The 24,858-nt window shown below is 36.8% G+C and overlaps 1 protein-coding gene across 1 annotated transcript; it reads left to right on the forward strand.

Moving 5' to 3' along the window:
• Window positions 1-1,643: 1,643 nt before the first annotated feature.
• On the forward strand, window positions 1,644-24,541 carry LOC131068241 (uncharacterized). Its single transcript, XM_058003430.2, has 5 exons — window positions 1,644-1,878; window positions 1,987-2,076; window positions 23,677-23,755; window positions 23,970-24,015; window positions 24,148-24,541. The coding sequence occupies exons 1-5, from the start codon at window positions 1,837-1,839 to the stop codon at window positions 24,155-24,157; spliced, it is 267 nt and encodes an 88-aa protein (XP_057859413.1). The 5' UTR covers window positions 1,644-1,836; the 3' UTR covers window positions 24,158-24,541.
• The last annotated feature ends 317 nt before the right edge of the window (window positions 24,542-24,858 follow it).

The following is a 24,858-nucleotide window of genomic DNA, read 5'->3' on the forward strand; positions in this document are numbered from 1 at the left end:
GCATAAGTTATGTGTAGTAGATTTAAAGAACCTTCGTCTACCATCAAGAAGTTGCCCAAAGAGTTCCCTACTGCCTCAACATAGGAATCAAATCAAAATTGCATGGGAAGGTTAGGAAGCCTGACCCAAAGAGAAATACAATCAAAAGATTTCCAAAAAGGGCTAAAAGTTAGATGCCAAGGTTTTAGCATAAGAAAATGGTTGTCCTCCCAACACCACTAATTGTCACAGAGAATCACATTCCTATCCTTCTCATTTTAAAAAACAACAACAAAAAACCCTCAAGCATGTGGGTAAATTTGAACACAATCTTCTAGAATGGGTTCCCATTGTGCAGAGATCCACTTGTCAAGATCACTCAAACTTGGCCAAAAACCTTTGAAACGTCCAATAAGCCCTAGGCCCGAGAAAAATCTTTCATTTTGTTCCACTTCTTTTTCCATCTCCTCCATCAAAGACATAATGACAAGCTTGACAATAAGATGCCCCACACAAGTAGACTTGGCAAAACCCTCCCTATCAGTGTGCAGTAGTCCAATCGTTTGACCGTGCCAATTGAGATGAGAAACAAAAGAAGGCCTAGAAGGCTGTCGATCTTGGACAAAATCTTTCTCACCCCACAATGAGCTCCCCTCACCAATACTGGAACAGTAAGGGTGCGACTTCCTTGGACCATGCCACAATGAAATCCTACTCCCACCATCACCTTCATATAAGCCATCATGTTTAATCTCACTCGTGACCTTCTCACACATTGAAGTAGAGGCGTAACCCATCTGAGAGCTGCTATGTCTCACCACAACCGTCCAATCCTCTCTCGCTCTCCACGAATGCCTGTTGATAGAGATCCTCCATGCCTTCGAAGCCCTAGCTGCAGGAGCCATTCCTCGTGATGAAGACCAGTAAATTATTAATATTGATTATTGCACAATTATAATGTTGTATCTTTTTTTTCTTAAATACTACCGATAGCTTATTAAATTCAAATATAAAACTTCTTGCAAATAAATTTTATATAATATACAACGAGAATATCAATTGCACCTCTTTATGATGTAAGTGCTAGTTTATTTTTTATTACTTTTATACTAAATTTTGATATCGAAAAAGGCGAGAGGACCCAGTAGTTGAATGTTTTCCAATTCTTGTGATAGAAGGTGTTGATTTAATACCCCATACTTGTCGATTTAATGTCCAATTTTTGTACAACATTGCACCAATAGTTGTGACTTTAAAGTTGTTATTGTTGATGATGAGTACCAATAATTAAATGAAATATACCCTTTGTTGTAAAAAGCAACCAATCATGTGATGCCACATCAGTTGCACAAGTATTGGGGACTCTTTTATAGGTCTATTGGTCTCACCTTTTTTTTGAGCTGTTTTGGACACCTTGGCAAAAAGCATGTTGATGTGGCATCATATTTGACAATGTGACTAAAACCTTAGTTATAAGCAAGAGACTTGCCAAGTAAGCTGTTGTAAAAAAACGAGAGTGATTTGAAGTTTCCATGTAAAATTTTGAAAAGAGTGAAGTTAGGGTGCACAACTACTAGGTCCTCTCCCCCAATTTAAAATTTCCACCTAAGATTTTGAGAAGCACGAAATTAGGATGCACAACTACTAAGTCCTCTCCCCAATGCATTTTTTTTTTTCACAGTTTTAATAAATTTATTTATTAGCAGCCATTAATCACCGCTAGAGAGAACTCTCTATTTACGTCAGTTTCTCATAACCCACAATCACTGAAAAGCTTTGTTATTAGATTTTTCTCAGAGGGGGTGAAGATTACCCGAAATAAGGAGAAGAACAGATAAACCAGAAAGCAAAGCAGCCATGGCAACCACCAGAGTGCAGAGGATTATGACCCAACCCATCGTAATCTTATTTATTCTTCCCCATTATTTTGATATTTACCCCTGTTTTTAGTTGCAATCAACTGATTTTCTTATACTGACTGTTTTGGGTGTCGCATTAACTGCACAGAACTTGATATTTCGATTCCTTCAAAGCAAAGCACGCATTCAAATTTGGCTATTCGAGCAGAAGGATCTGAGAATTGAGGGCCGCATCATTGTAAGTACAACTCGGCTTTTCTTTTTTTTATTTTTTTCTCGTTTTTCAGGGAAAATAAGAAAAATAAATAAAAGCGCAGTGATTTTATGTAATTTTAAAGTTTTTTTTAAAGATGCACGCATTCTTGTTGGAGATAATGTTAGATAACAATCTGGCAACATTTTTGTCAAGACTTACTGTGCACGGCTATTTGGCTACGTATGCGTGGTTGAAGCTTTGCGACGTTTTATTGCAACAGCGAGGTTTGAACCTGGATTTTGTCATTCCCACGGTACAACCCGTTGAATAGGGTTTAGGGTTTTACTAAAATATGTTTGATCGAAAATAAGGTTTAGGGTTAGGGTTTAGCCCGATAGATTTCCATAGTCTGCCACATGTCGGCAAACCAGGTAATAGTGCTAAGGACGAACTTGCTTTAAGCTGCATGGGCGTTTCTGTTGGTTGATATATGCATTTCTGAAATGGGGTTTCGTTTTTTCTGTTTTTGAAATAAGATTTAGGGTTTATTTGAGTTCTGAGAACTAGTCTCAGTGGCATTGGGAACTTTCAGGCGTTTTTCAAATTTAAACAGCAATATTTGTTAACATAGGTCACTTAGAAATTTACCATATGGAAGTTACCTCGCAACCTTGCCACATTTTCAGAGGATTTACTACACAATTTCTATGAAGCTATTATATATTATTTTTCATGCATGGTTTTAAGAAATTTATTTAGAAGCCGAAGGAAATTATTTGGAAACTTCATACAAAATGGAATCCAATGGTTCTGTTTTCCTCAGATTAAGCTTTCTATTTTTTTATTTTTATTTTTATTTTATTTTATTTTATTTCTTTCTTTCCCGGTAAGCTACAAATCACGGTTACTGTTGATGTGTTTTTTAGCACAAACACAAAATAAAATACCAAAAGTATTCTATCCTCTCTCGATCAAAATCTTCTTGGATGCTGAATTATATGGTCAACCAAGACGACTCCAAGGTTTCTATAGTCAGGTCTTGACGTGTAGATAATTCAATTGGTTGATGTGATTATTGGTAATCCAAGGGGGCTTACATTGAACACCCAAACGTTAATTCCGTTGATGCTTTTTTTATACACTCTTAAACACAGAATAAAACACCAAATGTATAGAATTTATTCTATCCTCTATTGATCAAAATCTTCTTGGATGCTAAATGACGTGATCAACCAAGATGACTCCAAGGTTTCTTAGTCAAGTCATGACATATGGATAGCTCAATGGTTGATGGGATTGCTGGTAATCCAAGGGGACTTACGTCGAATACTTGAATGCTTGAATGTTTTGGATGTTGCTGGAACTTAGATTCTAACTACTTGCTTGGAAAATAAAAGAACAAAAGAGATAGGGTTCAAGAAATATAATCTAATCCTAAGAATGCAAGAGCAATGGACAACCTTTGGTGAAACTTGTTAAAACTTGAACCAGAATATAGAAAATCTGAGAACAAAAAATCAAGAATGAAACACAAATGAACAAGCCCTTATCCTGGGAAAACCCTCTATCGGAGGGTGAAAAACCCAACCCACTCAAAATTAACTTTATTATATCTCAAAAAAGAATACAATTGATGATAGTCTCAGAATACTATCAATCATAATAATTTGAGTTCGATTCTCTATGAATTAATCATAAAATGAACTTAGCTGATACAACTCGAATACAATCCAAAACCTTCAAATATCTGAAACTTTGTATGCAGAAAGTAATACACAATATTTCTGATCTGACAGACACAATCACAAGGAAGAAGAAGCCAATATAGAAAATTGCCGAAGAAGAAGACGAGATAAAAGAAAAATAACGAATATAACATATCGGCATTTCAATGAAGAGTCACACGAAGGGAAAGGTAAAGGCACAGACAGTTACTTCTGCACAGACAGCCTCATCACCTTCATCGACAACCTCATCACCTCCACTGACAGCCACATCACCTTCACCGACATCCGTTGCAACATGAAGAGTCTCCGACAGTAAACAAGGCAAGGAAGGAACGAAAGCTAAGGAGCCGATACTAGATGCGATAAATAAGGAGCCGATAATCTCTATAGTAGCTATATCTTCAACACTCCCTCTTAGCAAGAGATAGATCTTCATTATGTCAACATATAACAAGTACACATACCTGCAACTCAGAAAAATGTCAACAAAAAAAACCATTACAGTTTTTATTCAATAAAGTTGTTATCTCAGTATAACAATATTCATCATAGCTACTCGTAGAGGATGAATAAAACCAAAAATAAAAAAACATAAAGTCATACACATGACTTCCACCATAGCTACTCCCAGCGGGTGGAACAAGGGATTTCACCTCGAACTTCTCTCGTAGAGAAGAACTCATTAATCAAGGGATTTCACCTCGAACTTCTCTCGCAGAGAAGAACTCATTAACCAAGGGATTTCACTTCGAACTTCTCTCACATAGAAGAACTCATTAAACAAGGAATTTCACCTCGAACTTCTCTCACAGAGAAGAACTCATTAAACACAGGCAAGTGTATCACTGAAGCTGAGACTCTCTCTCAGCAAAGCGCCAACTCTGCAAAGCTTAGTGCGATCTTCTAAGTTGAGCAAAACGATGTTCAAATCACTTTCAACAACAAGGATACCGTCAAGAAAATGCATATCAAAGTGTGAATGACAATTGAAGTTAAGCTCATTTAAGGATTCCTGTTGACCACACAAGGAAAACTTACAATCATCAAATTGCTAGTGGTATGGATATATGATTTTCACTATTGATCATGCTCAAATTTCTTTCATTCATCTAATTATCATTATTAAGATCCAACAAGAAACCATGCAATTGTAGAAGAAACAACACATTTCATCATAACTTCAATGAAAAGGAAGTTTACTCAGAACTTTGGCAACAATTTCTGCCTTCTCTTCCTATTTTATTCTAGCTACTATCTGCTATTACTGAACTATTAACTTGCTTACTGATCTATTAACTATTAACCTGCTATTCACTATTAACCTTTACAAATGAGAATATCTGAGCCTTTTATAGATAGCTCTTTACAATGAGTGGCTCAAATTGATTCACAATCAATGGTTGAGATTACAAGATGAAAACCCTAATTAGGGTTTGTTACAACAAACTTCTCTTGGCTAATGAGAAAATTACATTTAGGTTCAATATTGAATGTAGAACAGTAGAATATGAGGTTAGGTATCTTGAAGTTTGTGCCTTCATGGATGACTTAGGTACATTGCATTTGGACATGCTGATGTAGAACCCTTTGATTGGTTGGTGATGACAAGGATGCCACCTCAGTTTGCTTGGTAGACTTGATATCTCATCACAAGCAGGTGTTGATGCCTCTAGCAAAATCTCTTGATACTCAACGTCTCAAAGCTTGGTGTGATGATGATGGCACTATCACGGTCAAGTCAACCTTCTACCCTTGCTTGCCTATCTTGCCTTGATGCTGATTTGCCCTTGCTTTGCTGAAGTGTTCCTTATCTTGGGGTGATTGATCTCCCTTTGTCCCTTGATCTTCATTTGAACACCTTAGTGTTGTAAGTCCCGCATGTTTGAGACCGTTAGTTTGTGGAGAAACTCCTTGTATTGCGTTTCATCTTGATGTGATCTTGAATGTGCATCCTCATTCCTTGCTATGATACTCCAATCAAACCTGAAAAAGAAAACATATTGAATCATTTGATGAAATAATATAATGAACATAATCCAACACATCCTTATCACATCAAAGCCTCATCAATTAAATGTGAAAACCCCCTTTCAAATCTGGAAATGTGTATTGCTGTCTGGAAACATCTGATTCTGAGTCTGATTTTAGGTGTATTTTCACAAAATTCTGCCCATATTGCCTTCAAAAGTGGGTTGGAAATGAGTTCAAAATCCTTCTAATCAGAATCGCCAGCCTTGAAAGTGTATTTTGATCAATGAAATGATCAAAATAGGTGCAAAAATTGCTGCCTTGTGATGAAATTCACTCTGTCCTCAAAAGCAGATCAGAATTCTGACTGCTTTGAATGATGTTTTAAAATGAAATGAAACACCACCTTTTATAGGCGTTGAATGCTGAGGGTTGTATCTTCGTCTTGACCTCATTAGGCCAACTTAATTGCACCTTAAATGTCTTTTTGAAAATTTAAAATTGAACCTCCTTCATTTTGGCGCCAATACTTCCTTATCCTTATCGTGGATTTGAGTGAGCAAAGGAAATGAAATTTCGTGGATTTTGGGGGTCAAAGGAAGAATTTCAGACTTCTTGGGAGGCAAAGGAAGAAATTCGGACTTTTTGGAGAGCAAAGGAAGTTTTTCGGACTTCTAGGAGGGCAAAGGAAGTTTTTCGGACTTTAGGGGAGACAAAGGAAGTCAACTTGAATTGCTACCTCAACCATGCTCTCATCAAATCTTTTCTTACTTCGATCTCAAGCCCAAACTTTATGCTGATCATTCATGCTTATGAGCAAAGGAGAGGTTGTGGTCATGACAAGGTAAAATAAATGTTAAAGATGCTTCATTTGCTTAAGCTCTTCCCATTACTACAAGAACATCAAAGCATCACCTTCAATTAGCCTTCAATCAACCCTTGTGCTTTCTAAGCCAGATCGGAGCTTGGAGGGGTCAAAGGCAGCGCTAGCAAAGGAAGAGATTTGTGATTCCTAGAGGGCAAAGGAATTTTTTCGGGGCTTTGAGGGGTCAAAGGAAGTTTTTCACTCTTTTGGAAGGGCAAAGGAAGCTTTTTGGACTTTTGAGGGGTCAAAGGAACTACCCCACTCTTAGTTTAATTTTTATCCAAGTAACGTGCCTCTTCAAACCTCCTTGCCTACCATGCTCAGATTGACACCTACTCTCACCATTTTCCATTCAAGGTTTTGATCAAACAAAGTGATCATCATAAATCAGTTCAAATTGCTCCATTGTAACGATTGGATCGCTGCAAAAACATCAAATGCTCATCCTTGATCAAAAGGTTGTCTATGTTGATCGTGCTTCTATGAGGTCAAAGAAAGTGACTGTCAATGCCTTGGAAGGGGAAAGGAATTGACTGTCAATGCCAAGGAAGGGCAAAGGAAGTGACTTCAAAGGTTCTACTTTGCTCATTTTATTTCTCTACCATAAGCCACTTCATGATTGTTTAGGCCTTGGCCCATCCTTCTTCCAAGTATTCACTCTATATTGACAATTCACCTCAATCAAATTCAACACTTCATCAAGTTATTTGTGTCTTAAAAAAGAAGTTCATGAAACTTCATTATAACTATTTCTGTTGGAAAGCAATAATCTTGGATGAAATGCATAGTTACAGTGTTTGAATATCATACGCAGAGGTAGAGGGTTCATGAATTATGCATCTAGATAAATCATAGTTTCAAGCATAGTTACAAGACTCGGATTTGTTGTGACCTTTTTCACACATCGCCCCATTGCAAATGGGGACCCCTTGTTTTTGCTTTTTAGGGTTGCTTTGGCGTCGCAACTACTAATCACTTAATCTTTTTGCAAATGAGGAGTTATAATTTTTGAAGTCATCCCAAGCCAAGTAGAGGAATTCATGGTCAAATCTGTGTTTGGACGTTGTTAAAGTGCTCAGAAGGTTTGAAGGACGAGGATCACAATTGCTTTGAGTCATTTCTGACAACTTTCTATTTTTAAAAAAATTGCTTTTTTCTAAATTTAGAAAGTCTTGTTTTTGGCACTTTGTGCCCAATCCGGGAAGCAACTTTATTGGCTTGCTTTTGCTTTTTTGCTTTTTGCATTTTTTTGCTTTTTTGAAAGTAGAACTTGGGCTTTGTTCCTCAGGTCATTCGGTCAATGCCCATTTTGTCAAAATTTGAAAATCTTGTCTCTAAGTATAAAAAGCAAGGCTTTGAAATTTTTGCTTTTTTTCTAAGATTAGGGTTTTGTTCTTTTGGCCATATCATTACTGCCCATGTCTTCAGATTTGATTTTTTTTGCCTCCAAGTGCAAAAAGTAGGGTTTTGCTTTTTCTACTTTTTTTTTTCGGAATTAGGGTTTTGATCCCTCAAGCTATATTATTGCTGCCCATGTTCTCAGAATTGAAAAATTTGGTCTTTAAGCGTAAAAAGCAGATGGAAACCCTAATTAGGGTTTTATTCCAGAAGATCAGCCATTTGATTAGTGGCCATGTCTTCAGATTTGAAAAATCATGTTTTTAAGTGCAAAAAGTAAGGTAGAACCCTAATTAGGGTTTTTGTTCCAGATGATCCAGGTATGAACATGGCATGTTAGAGATGGACATGACAAGTTGAATGAAGTTGTTTTGGAGAAAAGGTGGCATGAAGATGAAAGCTTGCCCAAGGCATAAGGAGACTTGTCCAGACATCTTCAAACTCCGCCTAAGCCAAGGATGGCTAATGGAAGAAAAAATTCGCCAAGGTTAAATTGAAGATGGCAAAGCAAAGTGGAAGCATGTCCAAGCTTCTTCCAACCTCGCCTTGTCCAAGGAAGAGTGAAGTCCGCCTTGGAAGATTGCCCAAGCACATGCCAAGTCCGCCTTGCAAAGCATCATCCAAGTCCACCTTGTCCAAGGAGCCTCCAAGTCCGCTCTTGGCAGAGACTCTCCAAAGTCTGCCAAGCACAAGCAAGCAAGGTTGGCATGATGTCTTCCAACCTCGCCTTGTCCAAGGAAAAGTGAAGTCTGCCTTGGAGGATTGTCCAAACACATGCCAAGTCCGCCCTTGGATTGTCTAAAGGCTTTCCAAGTCGGCCTAAGGAAGAGCAAGGCAAGTATAGAAAGAGACTATCAAAGTTCGCCCTCTAGGAGAAAGACTAAACCAAACATAAATTGGCTGACGCACTTCAAAGTCCGCCATGTCTAAGTTAAGTCCAAGTCAGCCCTTGGTCTAGCACTCTCCAAACTCTGCCCTATGAAGAAGTTCCAACACAAGACAATGTCCAACTTGATGCAAACTCCGCCCAAGGGGATGAAGGCTAAAAAGAAAAACAAAGAAAAGTTTGGATGGCAAAACCTTTGCCAAGTCCGCCGAGGCAATGTGTCCAAGCTTCTTCCAAGTTTGCCAAGGTTAGGATATCAAAGACAGTGCAAAGTCTGCCAAGAGGAACTCATCCAATGATGCATGAAGTCCAATCTGCCTAAGAAAAGAATGTCCAAGGCTGCTCCAAGTCCGTCCATGGCAAAGACTAAGCCGAGTCCTCCTAGACATGGTGGAATAAAGCAAGGTCAAGTTGGCTAAGGCATGAACTTTGCTAGGCATGAATAAAAGAAAGAAAAAACACTTGGCAAAGAAACTTCCAAGTCCGCCAGGTCTTGAGAAAGAATGGCAAAGCACATTCCAAGTTTGCCAAGAAAGCATAAAAACATGGCATGAGAAGAAGACAAGCACGTGGGAAATAATAAAATTAAAGAAAAAGTTCACCCAAGAAGGAATGAAAGGCTACAATGAACTTGGCAAAGACAAAGATGAAAGGAAGATTGTCCAAACAAAGACAAAGTCCGCCTAGGCAAGGAAAGGTGGGGGTTTGGCATGATAAAAGATAATAAAATTTTACCAAGATAAATTGCACAAACACAAGTTGACTAGGCATAAATGGAATATGTGAAGATGCCTGAGAAAGACACAAAAATTTGCCTATGACTCAAGGGTAAGACATGAAGATAATTGACTTGCCATGCCGAAGAGAGAAAATGGCTAAAGATAAAAAAAACAAATTTGACAAAGTAGCACATGAAATCAAGGGTCAAACAAACGAACAGGTTGGAAAATAAAGTTTGACACATGAAAAATTGTTGTGTGGAATTTTCCACAACCAAAAGAATCAAATTTTGAAAGTGTTGGAGAGGAAACAGGAAGAAAGAAGACGAACAAAGAGGAAAATAAAGAGGAGATGAATAAACTTCTTGTCCTATGGTGGAGTTTGTTCTACTTAGCACAAGCCAGATCCAGAATTGAAGGCAAATCCACAGGCAAAGTATGTCTGAGCATAGAAATGGTCAAAATAAAATTCACTAGGCTAAGTATGGGAAATACTTCTCAGAAAAAAGTTCCAATTTCCTTCATCGTGGTGAAGGCACAGGGGAATTCTTCTCCAAAATTCAAGACACTTGAAAGAGTTTCCAGGCATCAAGAAAAATCTTCAGGCTTGGCAAAAATTCCTGACTTCTTGAAGGATTTCATCTCTTGAAGAATTAAAGACAAGCTCCCAATCAGAGTTAGATGGTGGCGAGGAAGACTATTCCAAACAAATTTCCACACTTAAGCAATTTTTTGGCACAAATTGGAGAATTTAAGGACATTCAATTTTGTTGGTGTTGGAAATAAGCCACACCCGGACCGACGATGGACTGGTCCAAGAGGGGCCAGTAGCTCAGTGGTAGAGCACTTCAGCAGCGTATGGAAGGTCCTAGGTTCGAGTCCTAGCTGGTCCATGTCTCAACATGGTATCAGAGCTAGGTCCAGGCTAGGAGCCCCAAGCACACGAGAGGTGTGGCTTAAGGGGGGGTGTTGGTGTTGGAAATAAGCCACACCCGAACCGACGATGGACTGGTCCAAGAGGGGCCAATAGCTCAGTGGTAGAGCACTCCAGCAGCGTATGGAAGGTCCTAGGTTCGAGTCCTAGCTGGTCCATGTCTCAACAAATTGTTCCAAGTCAGCATGTCCAGGTTCATTTAACATTTTGCCTCTCAACAGGAGAAGGGGGTGCAATCCTAAAAATTAGCACCTTGTGCCATTTGTCTTGCGTGCACATGATATTGATTTTATTTTGGGAAACTCTAAGTTGTCTTAATCTCGACTGTTGATTGAAAATCAATCCTAGCCATTGAATTGTAATTGGGGAGCCTATAAATTGAACTCACCCCCTCATTTGTAAATTATGGGAGTATGTTGCAAAACATGTTGAGATAAGTAAATTGTTGCATACAATTGCCAAAGTAATAAGTAATGCATTGTTCAAATTGATGGTGATTACCTCTCTTATTTTGGAGTTGGCATGGTTCTTATCCATCATCATAGTTTAGATTTTATTTCAAGTATGTTAGAAGAATCCAAGATTTGATAAGTATTGATTTATGGTTTATTTTCGCTCATACTTTTGATGAACAAATGATTTTTGCTCATTGTGTAAAGTTAGTGTGAGCTTATTTTGTGGAGGATTTATTTTCTACTTTGAGTAATATTGTTCAATTGTTGGTATTATTTGTAAGTATGAAAATCATAAGCACATCCCTTGAAGATCGCACTCACTTTGTGTAGTTGTCCTAAGCGTGGCGAAGCAAAGTGTTGTTATTGAAGTTTCCTAGTCAATACCGTCTCTTGAACTCTTAGGAATAGATTAGAATTTCTAAACCCTTATCTCCTTTTCAGTTTTCTTGAAATCTATGATCTGGAACTCAAACAATAAATCTCCAATGTGAATTGAACGAGCCAAGCGCAAGTCCCTTTGTGTATTACCGGCATATCACAACGCCCATTGAGCTTATCCACACGTCAAGACTTGACAAAAGAAACCTTGGAATCGCCATATGATCTTCTCGCAATCTTAACATAAGCGGTGGTTTTTCAAGAGAGGATAGAGTGTCATTGGATATTTTATTCTGATGTTCAGTATATGATAAAACGTACACCAACAAGAGTTGGCTTGGACTCAACAAACTGATTTTTGACTCAGACTCGGACTTGGCGCCCATACTCGGCAAATTGGTAAACCCAAGAAATTCAATTTTTTTTGAGGATTTAAAACCTGTTTCATGCATCCTTTAATAAACAAACATTAAAGACACAATAATCTCATCAAATAGAAGAACATACACAAGTTTACATTGATCACATACGTATAAATGCAAATTATAGGCTTGAGTTGAAGGAAATAAGCCTAAAATTTGCAATCAACAACATGGACTGTGGAAATCTGATGATTCTAATTCATAAAATCTTCCTGATATTTGTGGAACACCTGCAAACACTTTATAAACTCTGTAAATTCCTCAATGTGATTCTGATTGGACTTTATCTTTGTCTGACAACTGCAACTCAACCTGACAGGCTGGTAGGGTCAAATCTTTGATACCACTGTGAGATACCCTTACTGATATCACCCCAAGTCCTTGTAATATATTCCAAACAATTATAACAAAAACATTTGCAAAATGTCTAATGCTCAGAAAATAATATTTGTAGAGCAGATTTGGTTTGTAACCAGCTTGACATTTGATAAGAACTCAGAGTATTACAACATGGTGCACCTTATCAGCTGTGTCTTCCAACATATTTGCATTCAATTTTATTCAACTAAACAAAGATATTTGCACACTGAATAGCAACTAAATCATGATAAATGAACAGCTATTACTGGACAGATTTGTAGAAATAGCTTTAATAGAAAATTTCATAATTCTGAGTTTGATATAAATATTGACCAATCTGTAGTATTGTGTGCAGATGATTAATATAAATCCCTGCAAACTTTGGACTTGGAAATGCTGCAAAAATTCTTTGAGATACCCTTACTGATTTCACCTGAAATCCTTTTAATATTTTCCAAACAATTTTGATGAACAGTTGCAAAATATCTAATTCTCGGAAAATAATATTTGTAGAATAGATTTGGATTGTAACCAGCTTCACATTTTATAAGAACTCAGAGTATTACAACACGGTGCACCTTATCAGCTGTGTCTCCCAACATATTTGCATTCAATCTTAATCAGCTAAACAAAGATATTTGCATACTGAATAGCAACCAAATCATAATAAATGAACAGCTATTACTGGACAAATTTGCAGAAATAGCTTTGATAGAGAATTTCTTAAATCTGAGTTTGATATAAATAATGACCAATCTGCAGTACTGTGTGCAGATGATTCATAATTTTATATTAATCCTGGCAAATATCTGACTTGGAAATGATACAGAGATATTATGCGCTTAGGCAATGAAATGACCACGTCCTAGTTGATAATCTCATGCATCTCACTATTACTTGCACTTGCACAAACAACATTAAGTATCCATCAAAGTCCAAGGTTTGTGTTGGCTTTATCACTCCTCACGTCCTTGAAATTTGTCTCTAATGGAGACTACACTGACTTTTAAATTTTTTTTTTGCCTTTTCTTTAACTTGCTGGGCGGCAGAGTCTGGGGCTCAGGACTCAGCGAGTCTGTCGAGTCTTACAGACTCGCGAGTCTGTCGAGTCTTACAGACTCGGCCGAGTCCGAGTCCAGGGTCCTCTAGCCTCGGTACAGGTGAGCTGCCTCGGAACTCTGCGAGTCTTGTAACCATGGTTCCAAGGTCCTGTTGTTTACTAGTTTTTGAAGCTATACAGCAGATCATGTTTTTGCTTCTGCGATTTGTTTTTTGCTTTTTGGACTAAGTTTCATTTCAAAAAATTTAATGGATTAATTATGATATAAAAAAGGAGTGAAGAGCTAGTAAAGAGCTAATTTTCAAATGGCTGATTTCTAACCTCATCCTAACGCGATTTAACACAGCTACTACCAAATACATTAATTTATGGGCATGAAATGTTTTTACATGGGTGGTAGCTGCAGTTTCATCAGTTTATTCTTTTGTGTAGGGTTAAATTTTTGTATTATTTTAAGTTATTTGATGCTTCATTTACTAGGGAAAATTTGTACATTGTTAATTCAAGGCAAATTCCTAGAAGCTTTAAATAATGTCTGATGACATTGAAAACCATAGAGCTCAACAGACAACATTAGCTTTTGACATCATGGTTTCAATAGCATAATCTAGGAAATTCTTTGTAAAACCATAATACAAAGGTCAACAAAAAATAAATAAAACTAAACTAGGATTTATCTAGAGAGAGACCGATTTATATGCTTAATAACCATCCTCCTAATAAATATAGACAATCTTTGTAGAACAATAACTAGTAACAAAGTAGAAAGTGCATATCAACTTAGATGGTTGTACCTAGAAAAAGTGAAATCTAAGTATAGAAGTTGGCAGGTAGGGCTCAATAGCGACTACAAGATGGCGACAAACATTTAAACTATTGTTCAGTGTGCTCTAGATGATAATTTTATCATGGAATTTTGGCAATCAATTTGGGTTAGGAAACCAGGGTTTTTTTGCTTTATTGATGCCAAAACCCTCATTGAAAGCTAGGATTTCATAATGGTCCTCGACATTGATGAAATTAGTGTGACTGCAATCTTCCTTCTTCCTTCACTAGATTCTCTATATTGATAAAATTTTTGTTACATGGATAGGCTTTCCTTTGCAGAGCACAGAGTTTCCATACAATGTCAAGACAATTGCAATTGTTGACGAATTGTAGCAGCAGAACACTTGATAATCTGACATAATAAAAAAATTATAGGTGAGTATGAATACATCAATGTCATTGCCGAGCTAGGATTAGAAATATCCTATAATATAAGAGTTGAAGTCATTCTATTAGGAAACACTAAAATCGTTCGTAGTTATTTTTATTGCAGAGTGCTAAAGTGACAAAATGATTGTTAAAGCTGAATGTTGTGCATGTTCCTACACAAAGAGCTTTGATGTACATGGATGTAATGCCCCCCATTTTGGGACATTTCCGATTTTTTCCCTAAAACAGTAATTCCAATTTAGTATTATATCATAAATATAAATTTACCTAAAATGATTAAATTTTATTATAATATTCAACTTAATAATTCTATTAATAATTCTGAAAAGAACTTATCTTGCGTTTCTGCTATGTCATTACTGATTTCAGAATTCTTCCTTAATATTGACTTGTCTTTCTCTCCCTTGATAGATCCCTATATATGATCCGAATTACTGATCTGCTTATTCGATTCTCATTCCCCATAGCCCTTAAAGTACAACAATCTACTCATGAGTCTGAAACAAGTCTGCTCATAAATCTGAAACAAGTCTGCTCATAAATCTGAAACAAGTCTGCTCATATGTCGAAAACAAGTCTGCTTATGAATCTGAAACAAGTCCACTTCTAATGTTTGGAATAAATCTTAAAAAATTCTGCTCACATGGGTTCCTTAGATCTGCTTAATTCTGCCTTGAATAGGAAAGATATTCAATTGATCACCCCCCTCAATAATCTCCTAAATGACCTCTTATTTATAATTATTACACCCTTTCACCAACGCTTGCATCTCTTCAAATAGGTCGGCCAAGGAGGAAAGATATTTTTATTTAAATTGAAACTTGCTTCCAAAAATAGGTGCCAAACTTCATGAGGTTGGCCGGCGAAGATATGTTTATTCTGATTTTTAATTTATTTGATCTCAAACAGGTTGGCCCTCCCAAATTATTTATGCCCAATATTCTTTCCTTCATTTGGGTCAGCCTTTCACTTATTATGTCACCCAGTTTTTGAGTATTTAAGCCATGATTGATATGTATTTTGCCCTAGTATCAGGCAGGGTATGATAGTTTTGCCCTTCCCCAGATTGCTTGTCCTCAAGCAATGACAGTTTTTAACCAAATCTTTGCAAATGTGAGGGTTTCAAATCATCTCTTTGGGATTCGTAATCCTTAGCTCCTCCATATGATATAATTAGCTTTAGTAATTCTGGTATTACCCTAATTTGTGAAATTGGCAAGGTTCAAAATTTAAGAGGAGTCTTCCATATGTTAAGATGAGGATTAGAAGCATGACACACATCTATGACATTAAATTGTTCTTTCCTAAAAAAAATTCATATCTTTTGGTTCACTCTTAGTTATTCTCATATTCTAGATCAACCAAAATTGATGATAGCAATATGTTTACATATTTTTGGGGTAGACGTACTGGAAACACGTCAGGTATGAACCAAACACGGAGCATACACAATATACCATGAAGCATACATGTGATATCACTTCTCATTGGTTACAATGCATCCATTAATTTATTTTTACCTTGCTGGCTGGCAGGATCAAAGAAGAAAGAAGTATTTGGATCTGTAAAAGGCAAGTGCATCTAAGTGTTTGTTAGGAGCTAGGAAGGGGGGCTAACTTTGTCTTACTACTCCCATGAGCCGGGAAGGGGGCCTAATCCCACATTGCTGTTTATAAACCACTGAGAGCTAGAAAGATGGCCTAACCCCACTTTTTTGCTCCCATGAGCCAAGAAGGGAGCCTGCTTCCACCTTGCGGCTTATAAACCACTTAGAGCCGGAAAGAGGGCTTAACCCCACCTTTCTACTCCCATGAGCCGGGAAGGGGTGCCTATCCCCTACCTTGCTGCTCATAATCCACTTAGAGCCAGAAAGAGAGCATAACCCTCCCTTTCTCCTCCCATGAGCCAAGAAGGGGGCCTATCCCACCTTGCTGCTCATAATCCACTTCGAGCCAGAAATAGGGCCTAACCCCACCTTTCTGCTCTCACGAGACGGGAAGGGGGCCTATCCCCACCTTGCTGCTCATAATACACTTAGAGCCAAAAAGAGGGCATAACCTTACCTTTCTGCTCCCATGAGTGTGATGTCCCCTTCTAGTTGACATCTGTCAGCTGAGTAGATTAGCCTATCACTGACCCTCGTAGGCTGATGAGGTTGGGTAGAGGGTCCTCCAGAGTTTGATTCACCACCTTCAGAGCAAGCACTCCAGGTCTGGTCTTCGTTTGAGGTCTCCAGGACTCCGTTTGAGATACTTTCTATTTTTAGCAGTCCTGCTATTTATAGCCAGTAGGTTGGGCAAGGACAGATTATGGTTTGGCAGTCTCCAGTTCAGACGGCAGACATTTCTGATGAATACTTAGAGAGATTAATATTTAATTATTTTTAATTAAATATTAAATGGCGAACTTTAATGTTTTAATGTTTTAAATATCACTTTAAGTTATAACTTAAGTGAGGGTCTATTTCTCATTAGATGGGGCCAGTTTTTATATTAAATGGAAGATGATTTATTTTTTGACACTTCAATAGTCAAAAATAAATAATAAAAGTTAAAACATCATTAAAGGCCAAATCGCACCTTTCTTGGGAATCACGCCAACCCTAAATGGAGAAGATTAAAGAAGATTTTAGGTCTTTTTTCATTATGCTAAGTTTTGATATTTTTGTTTGGAGCTCTGAGAGGAGTTTTTGGCCAAGGGTTTCAGCAGAAGATTCTTTTGCAGTGATCAGAGGTATCGGTACAGGAAAACGTGGGATTCTTGTACAACAGCATCAAAGGCTATGAAATATCAGTTGATCTTGCTTTTATAGTTGGTTTCATTCAGGGACCAAGTTTGTGCTTATTAGTCAGAGAGGCACCGTTATTTATCAGTATTTTGTTGCTGCAGCAAACAAGGAAACAAAGATACCCAAAGGAGATATTTTTGATGGCAGTACGGCTGCCTGGGGAGTAGCACCAATCACCTAAGGGGCTGCGATTTGCATGTTTGAAGGATCCAAAAAATAAACAAAATAAGGAGAAGGTGCGCCTAGCCTAGAGTCATCCATTGAGCTGCCATGCAAGCTGTTTGGGTCAGTCTGGAGTGAGTTATAGCATGCTGTCATAATGGACTGTGTATGACCAGCAAGGAAGAAATAAGGGTTTCCAATAATTCTTGGTATTTTTCAGTTCCTATCTTTTATTGTCTGTTTATGTATTGAGGGTAAATAAAGGTTGAATACATGTAATAAGGATTTGATCAGTTTATTATTGAATTAGAATTGATTTCTAGCATTTCCCTATAGTTGCTTTTTGTGCTTAAGTTTGTCAAAATTATATTTGCTGCTACAAATTGGCAAAGAACACACTTGAAACGCAACAGGTTCAGTTAAACGTCAGTTGTCTCAGTTGAGGACCTTTTAAGGTTCTTACAATGAGCCAAGAAAGGTGCCTAACCCCATCTTGCTGCTCATAAGCCACTTAGAGCCAGAAAGAGGGCCTAACCCTGCCTCTCTGCTCCCATAGATCTGCTCCAAGATGCTTCAAAACAAGTTTGAAATATTCTTCATATTTCTCCACTCCGGGACTGCTCTAGATCTGCTCTTAATATGCTTCAAGGATCTGTTCACGAAGTTCCTTTGGATTTTCTCATATCCTCTTTTACATCTGCTCTTAATTCTGCTATAAACAGGAAAGATATTCGTTAGTTGCTTCAACTACTGTTTGCCCCTCAGGCTGGCAGGAATGATGCTCTGATACCAATTGTGATGTCCCCATTTTGAGACATTTTGGGTTTTTGCCCTAGAACAGTAATTCCAACTTAGAATAATAACTGCATTATATGATAAATATAAATTTACCTAAAATGATGAAATAATATTCAACTTAATAATTCTATGAATAATTCTCACAAAGAGATTACATGGCTGCAACATTGAAGTTGACTGAATTTATATTTTTCTGTACAGAATGTGAAAATGAAAATAAAACAAAGTCGCACAAGAGATTAGATGGCTGCAACATTGAAGTTGACTAACTCAAAATTGGAGTTTCGTTCTTACCTTTCTCCTATTCAGATTTATAGGAATATACATTTATAGAATTAAGAGTTCACATTTTCCACATGGCAAATTGTTATACCAGTTGATTGAAAACTTTTATGAATGTTGACAGTGGGGGATGGTAAGTATATGTCAACTTTGTTAGAAGCTAGTTTGTGCTTACTAAAGCTAGCAGTTAATTTATTGTAACATCCCCACTCTAAGGAGGAGTTGGATGTCAAAGTCTCCAACAATATATGATACTTTTGCTCCTCTTGACACCATCAAGTAGAGTGGATGCCCCTAAAAAGATGGAATGCAAAATTTGCACTTAGGTTGCTCTTGTAAGCATGCAACATAAAACACTTGTAAGGTTCTTAAGCCACAACAACTCTTGCCTCTGCTTCATCTATAGGTTCAGAAAATGTAGGTACTCTCTAATTCAAACTCTTGTATCACGAGAAACACTCACTGTGTCTCCTAGATCATGCTTCTGTACTTGAAGTGTTTGGTCCAGGATTGACTCCATGCCAACGTTGGCTAAGGCCTTAGCTCAAACTTGTGATGGATCCTTGAACCATTCTCCATACTTTGAAATGTGCTTTTCCATGGATTGATTTACATGAGAAGCCTTTGTTACAGGTGATAGTCTGCTTGTACCACATTGATCAATCGCTAAAGCATTTGAAGAATTTGTGGCCTAAGCTCTGGTGGTGGCTCTTGGTGTGTAGATTGAGGATTCTGATGGAGGTAGCTCATAATGTGTTGTTCAAGAGCGTGCCATTGCATTCGTGTGGGCTCAAGAATGCCCTCTCTCAGCATCCTAAATTCATCAAAGTTTATGTTCCTAGAGGTCCCGGTGTGGAAACTTGTTTCTGATAACAAATGTTAGATTACCACCACCAAAGTAAAATCAGATTAAACAGATAATCATCATAACATAATTGAAATCCACACTCAAATATCTAGTCACAAAATAAAGAGTATGCAACCCCTAAATCTATCACAAATAGTATGAGTAAACCATTGTTTTCAACTAACTAAATCATCATAATAGTGTTATAAAACTCTTCTAATCCAACCATGTAGTATCAAGATCCATGCCAATACATGATCATAATCATAATTTAAAACATAAACGTGTAAATTCATGAATGCCAATATCTAAATTAAGTCAATTAGGTGCAAGTGAAAACAATGAAACATAAGAAAATGGTGGGCCTTGCACCAAATGCCTTGAGAGTTACTGTAATGTTCCCTACTTGAAGCTGCCATATTTTCAATAATTTATCATTCATTACTGAACAAATTACCAATCTATCATACTTAATAATTAATTCTATTATTCATAATCCATAATTTCTAATGCAATGTTGAATCCTCGTTACTTCCAGTCCTAAAGAAGGAGATGATTATGTTGCCAAAGCGCTTAGAGACCAAAACACAATATGCTCCCTTAAAGTTTATGGATGCAGGCCCTTACCCTATCTTGGGACCACGCTCTCAAAGTTTACGGAAGGCTGATCCTTACCCTATCTTGGAATCACCCTATTGGTTGGATTTAGACTGCCCCTCCCTGAGAACAAATCAGACCCCTTCTTCATAAGTACTGACAGAAATAACTAGAATTAGACTATAAGTATACTAACGTCACATGTATTATGAATATATGTATGAAATTAAGTATGACTGTCATACATACTGCAGTCTATATTAATATTACTATTAAATTCTGCACGAGGCATTATAGGCATCATATATTAAGCATACACATTAAGCACATCCCCATGCATACCACCAAGAACAAGGATGTTACTGCCTGTAACATAATAACAGTTCTTATCTGATCTAATCCATGGTGATGTCACTGGATGCTTTTGATTCCTTTCCTTTATATCTCTCTATGTGAGGGAGAGGGAACACCTCTTCATTATGTATGCCCTTTGGCAAGAGACACACCCTTTGAAAGAGTGCAACTCTTCATTATTTCTACTCTTTGAAATGGACACAACCTTTCACAATCAGATCTGCACTTCTTATTTAAATCAGATCTGCACTTCTGATTCCCAAATTATCGCACCTTCAAATGAGTTCTCCTCTCCCTTTTATACCTCATATTTGGGGGTCACAACTTATCATTTCATGCCTTTTGACCATTCATTAACTTTAATCAAATTTTGATTATATCTAATCTTTTATATGTTAATTTTTTATTTTTTATTTTTATTCTTTTGTATTTTAATTTTATTATTATTATTATTATTCATTATTAAATTATATTTCAAAGTGGGGACATTACAATTACAATGACACTTTAGGAATTCTCAGGATCCATTTAGGCAATTAAGTATTATTTTAATATTTTTTCACCCATTTTATCAAATTGGTTAAATAATGATCAATTTGGTTCCAAAAATTAAATATTAATTAAAAATTTTCCCTAGCAAATTTCACTTAGCTCATGGAAAATAATGGAATAGACTTTTGGTCCACAAAAAATAATTTAATTAAAGGGGACATTACAAAATTAGACCTCTCTACTGTTAAATCTGAAGGGCCAATCCAGACTAAACGCTCATGAGGTTAACAGGATGCTTATGGAAGAAAATGTGAAATTCAATCGTCTGGATCCTTTACTTTAAGAAAAACATTAGTGATAATTAGTGTTTCACTAACGTCTCTATAGCAAGAGTCAGGAAGATTCTTGTGTCGATACAGTGGATGGTCAAGGAATTGTTGACCCATGTGGTTTCTGGTGACACTTCTGTTTTTTTGTCTCTTACCCTGCCAAAATGCAAGTTGACATAGCTCTCTGGAGGAGATATCCATTAAACTTAGACTTTGCAGGCATTGATTACACCTTTAACAGACTGACATTTCTTCAAACTAAATTTCATCCTATCATTGTATTTTGTTAAACTAGCATCCTGTTATTTAACGCTTGAGAACTTACCTGTTTTGAGTCAATTTTATCTGGGATAAGGGCCTTCATACCAGATGTTTTGGGGATGGGGTGTTTGCCTCAAACCCTCCCTTTTTTCTCTCATCCGCTTCCCCTTTTAAATAGGATTAGTGGACAAGCGTTGTACATCCCAGTTCTTTCTTTGAAATCTGGTTTGGTAAGTGCTGTAGCAGATGCGAGCACAGATGCTTTGAGTAGAGGTCACTGCAGTGCTTTGGTCTTGCTAAAATAACACAAGTTGCCCTTTTAACTTGATTCAAACTTGGAACTTGCAGAAGAAAAGGAGGTTGATATGATCTGTCCACATAAATCCAAGGCAAAAGAAGAGGAAATGAGTATATCAATCACTACACTGACAGATGAAAAAAAACAAAACTTGTATTTTGTAAAACATGTAAATCTGATTCTCTTCCCTTCTTTTAATCTCACAGCACAAAGTCATCGGTGTGGAGTGTGCAGTATAGTTGTGTTATAAGATATGTGTTAGCAGATATGATCTTGCAAAAATTGCTGTTTGTCCAGGCTTCAGAAGATTTGAATTGGATGTCCACCAATCTAGAGGGAGGTGTTGGGCTAAATTTGTGTTGCCACTCTGTTTTGACTATGAAATGTATTTACCCCTTCGAGTTACGATTTTTAAATTTACTTAATAAATATCATAGGGGAAGTTTCCATCATCTTGTATTTACTGGGAGAGCTTTGATCACCGTGGAATGGTTTTGATAACCATAGATTATTTTGTGTCAGATAAATAAAATAAAATAGGTGTGTGAGCCTGCATACACACATAAATATCTGCATGTGTATGTGTTCGTGAAAGGAACTGATTGTTAGATGGTTAAAAAATTCTTCTTGTGAAGATTTGGAAACTTCTGCTTCCTGAATTCTGTTCCCACTGGTGAGATTTTTTTTCCCTGCAGACAATGATATTCATCTAGAATCTTTTGTTCTACTCCGAAAAAGCATCTCTTGATCTTTGAAATCTGATATGAGGACAGGAATTGGAACCTTCAGGACAAATAGATGGATTGGGACTGATAGAAGAGAAATTTAAGATCTGAAATATTTTGGCTTAGTAAGTCATTTAACCATTGAACTTGAATGTTTTTTCTTGAATTCTGTCAGTCAGAGCTTTCTAAAGGTCTATCGCATTGTTTCCATGGAACTGTCAATTTCTCAAATATGAGATTGGATGGAGGGAGGCAAATTTGAACTCCAATTTGCTTAGGCCTCTCCAGATTTGAAAAGATTGGTAACTTACCCGTTAATTATTCAGGATTGGGCCACTCTCATATTACACTTTACAATCTGTATTACATCAGCTAGGAAGGCTGTTACCTCATCCATACCTAACTTCACTGCTATATTTTCCAAGCCTCATTAATGTTGCAGCCATGCATTGTGGGGGCTGTGTCTACCTGGTTTTAAATCTGAATATTTCATTGTAATGAGTGCCCCACCTTACCACTAGAAAAAAAAATAGGCTCTGAAATAGTTTTTGTTGGAGCATTTAATTTTTTTTAAGAGCTGTCAGTGATCTAGAAAAAGTTCGTAAGGGATGTTTAGTTCATAAGGTGTTTTCCATCTTGATATTTATATTCTTCCACTTCGTATTAAAGTAGCTGCTATCGTTAAACTGTTAAGTTTTCTATACTTAAACTTTCTGATTTGTTCAAACTGACAGATGGAGGTTGAAAGGTTTAGCTAGAGTTCGACTTTCTGCTGTTTTGTTAACCAAGTTAGCACCTCTTTTGATGTTCATCCACATGAATTAAGAGCTATGTTATGCAGTTTTTATAAAATAGTTCTCCGATTACCTGTCATTGTATTTACAGGGTCGACAGGAATAAAGTAAGGTAATTATTACCTATGCTTACTTGGTTCCAAGTACAAAGGGGTTCTTATTTCCTGGACAACCTTATATCTTTAGTTCCTAAAATTTTATCTTCAGTTCCTAAAATTTTATATTTTAAATGGGTAATAGTGTAATGTGGGAGTTGTATTTCCTAGCCAATCATGTCTTTTGTTCCATTTTATGTTACATTTGTTCATTTTTGTATTTTTGCTTTACAATTTTCTGTCTTGTATGATTGATGTCGTTTTCCTTCTGTGATCACTTGTATTGGTCATCTGGTTAATGTCAAACTAGGCGTTATTACTGGTGAGAATAATCTTATTTTTTCAGTGCAAGTGTGAAAACAAGTAAATGCATTAATTAAGAAAGAGTAGTTTTGTTGTCACTCTGACATTTATTTGATCTTTCTGGTAGGGATTTGATGAATATATGAACCTTGTACTGGATGATGCTGAAGAGGTTTCTATTAAGAAAAAGACACGCAAAGTATTAGGTTTGTATAAACTTCTCTGGAAGAATATATGCTCATTTTTTTCGGTTACCTGCATTGTTTTGTTAACTGTGCTACTTGCTGTAGTAATTAACTTCAGGCTTCCATTTTGGGGACTCAGATACCTTAAAAAGCATGTTTGACAATTATCTTGTATTGGATTCTCTGGTTAGTGGATAAGGTGCAAAAGAGCTAATGATTTTAATTTGCCTTTTAGGACGCATTCTTTTGAAGGGAGACAATATCACACTTATGATGAACACGTAAGTATTGCCAGAATTGTTATTTGTATCCTGTGTAAGTTTGATAGTAGAATTTCCATTTTAGCATGTTTAGTCCTCTCCCGTGAGCTGTATTATGTTTCTAAGATTAGTTTTTTGTTTTTCATTTTGCAGGGGGAAATAAATAGTAGCCGAGTCATCCTGTGTATTGTAATCCAGAGATTTGACTTGTCAAATTGGTAATCTACTATGGATTTTGTAGTTTTCTATTCACAATATGTATTATTGATTTGTTCAATCATTCCAAACATGCATTGGGGGCAGTTGTGAGAATGTTTCTGTACTGAACAGTGCTATTATCATGCGTGAAATGTATTTGATTGAGGGGTTATCGTCAGCACTTTATGAAATCTGAAGCTCTGAACAAGGCTTTAATTTTTGCCATGTACACTGTTCCGAAACAAATTTAGTTGTCCTATATGTCTAGTTGTAAGTTTTAAAACACACAGGATAATGTGCACCATTGAACAAATTTACTGTTATGTACACTGCTATGAGTTGATGGTTACTTGTCCTGTTTGTCTGGTTACATTTCTTAAGTGCAGGTTGTCTAACACACAAAGATAGTATGTCCTGCCGAACAATTCTACTATTATTTACACTGTTCCCAGTGTATTGTTAGTTGTATTATTTGCCTACATAGTGTTAAGTGGAGGTTCTGTAAACACAAGAATTATATGCACTGCTGAACTGATGTGTAATGTGTGATGCGTAGTTTCAATAGTTATGCATCTCATCTATAAGAAAAATATAAAAATGATTACCTATTATGTAGTCATGCATCTTGAATCGAACATAAGTCTAGGTGTAGCAAAATAATGATAA

Source organism: Cryptomeria japonica, chromosome 11 (genome assembly GCF_030272615.1).
Source record: "Cryptomeria japonica chromosome 11, Sugi_1.0, whole genome shotgun sequence".
Taxonomy (NCBI): domain Eukaryota; kingdom Viridiplantae; phylum Streptophyta; class Pinopsida; order Cupressales; family Cupressaceae; genus Cryptomeria; species Cryptomeria japonica.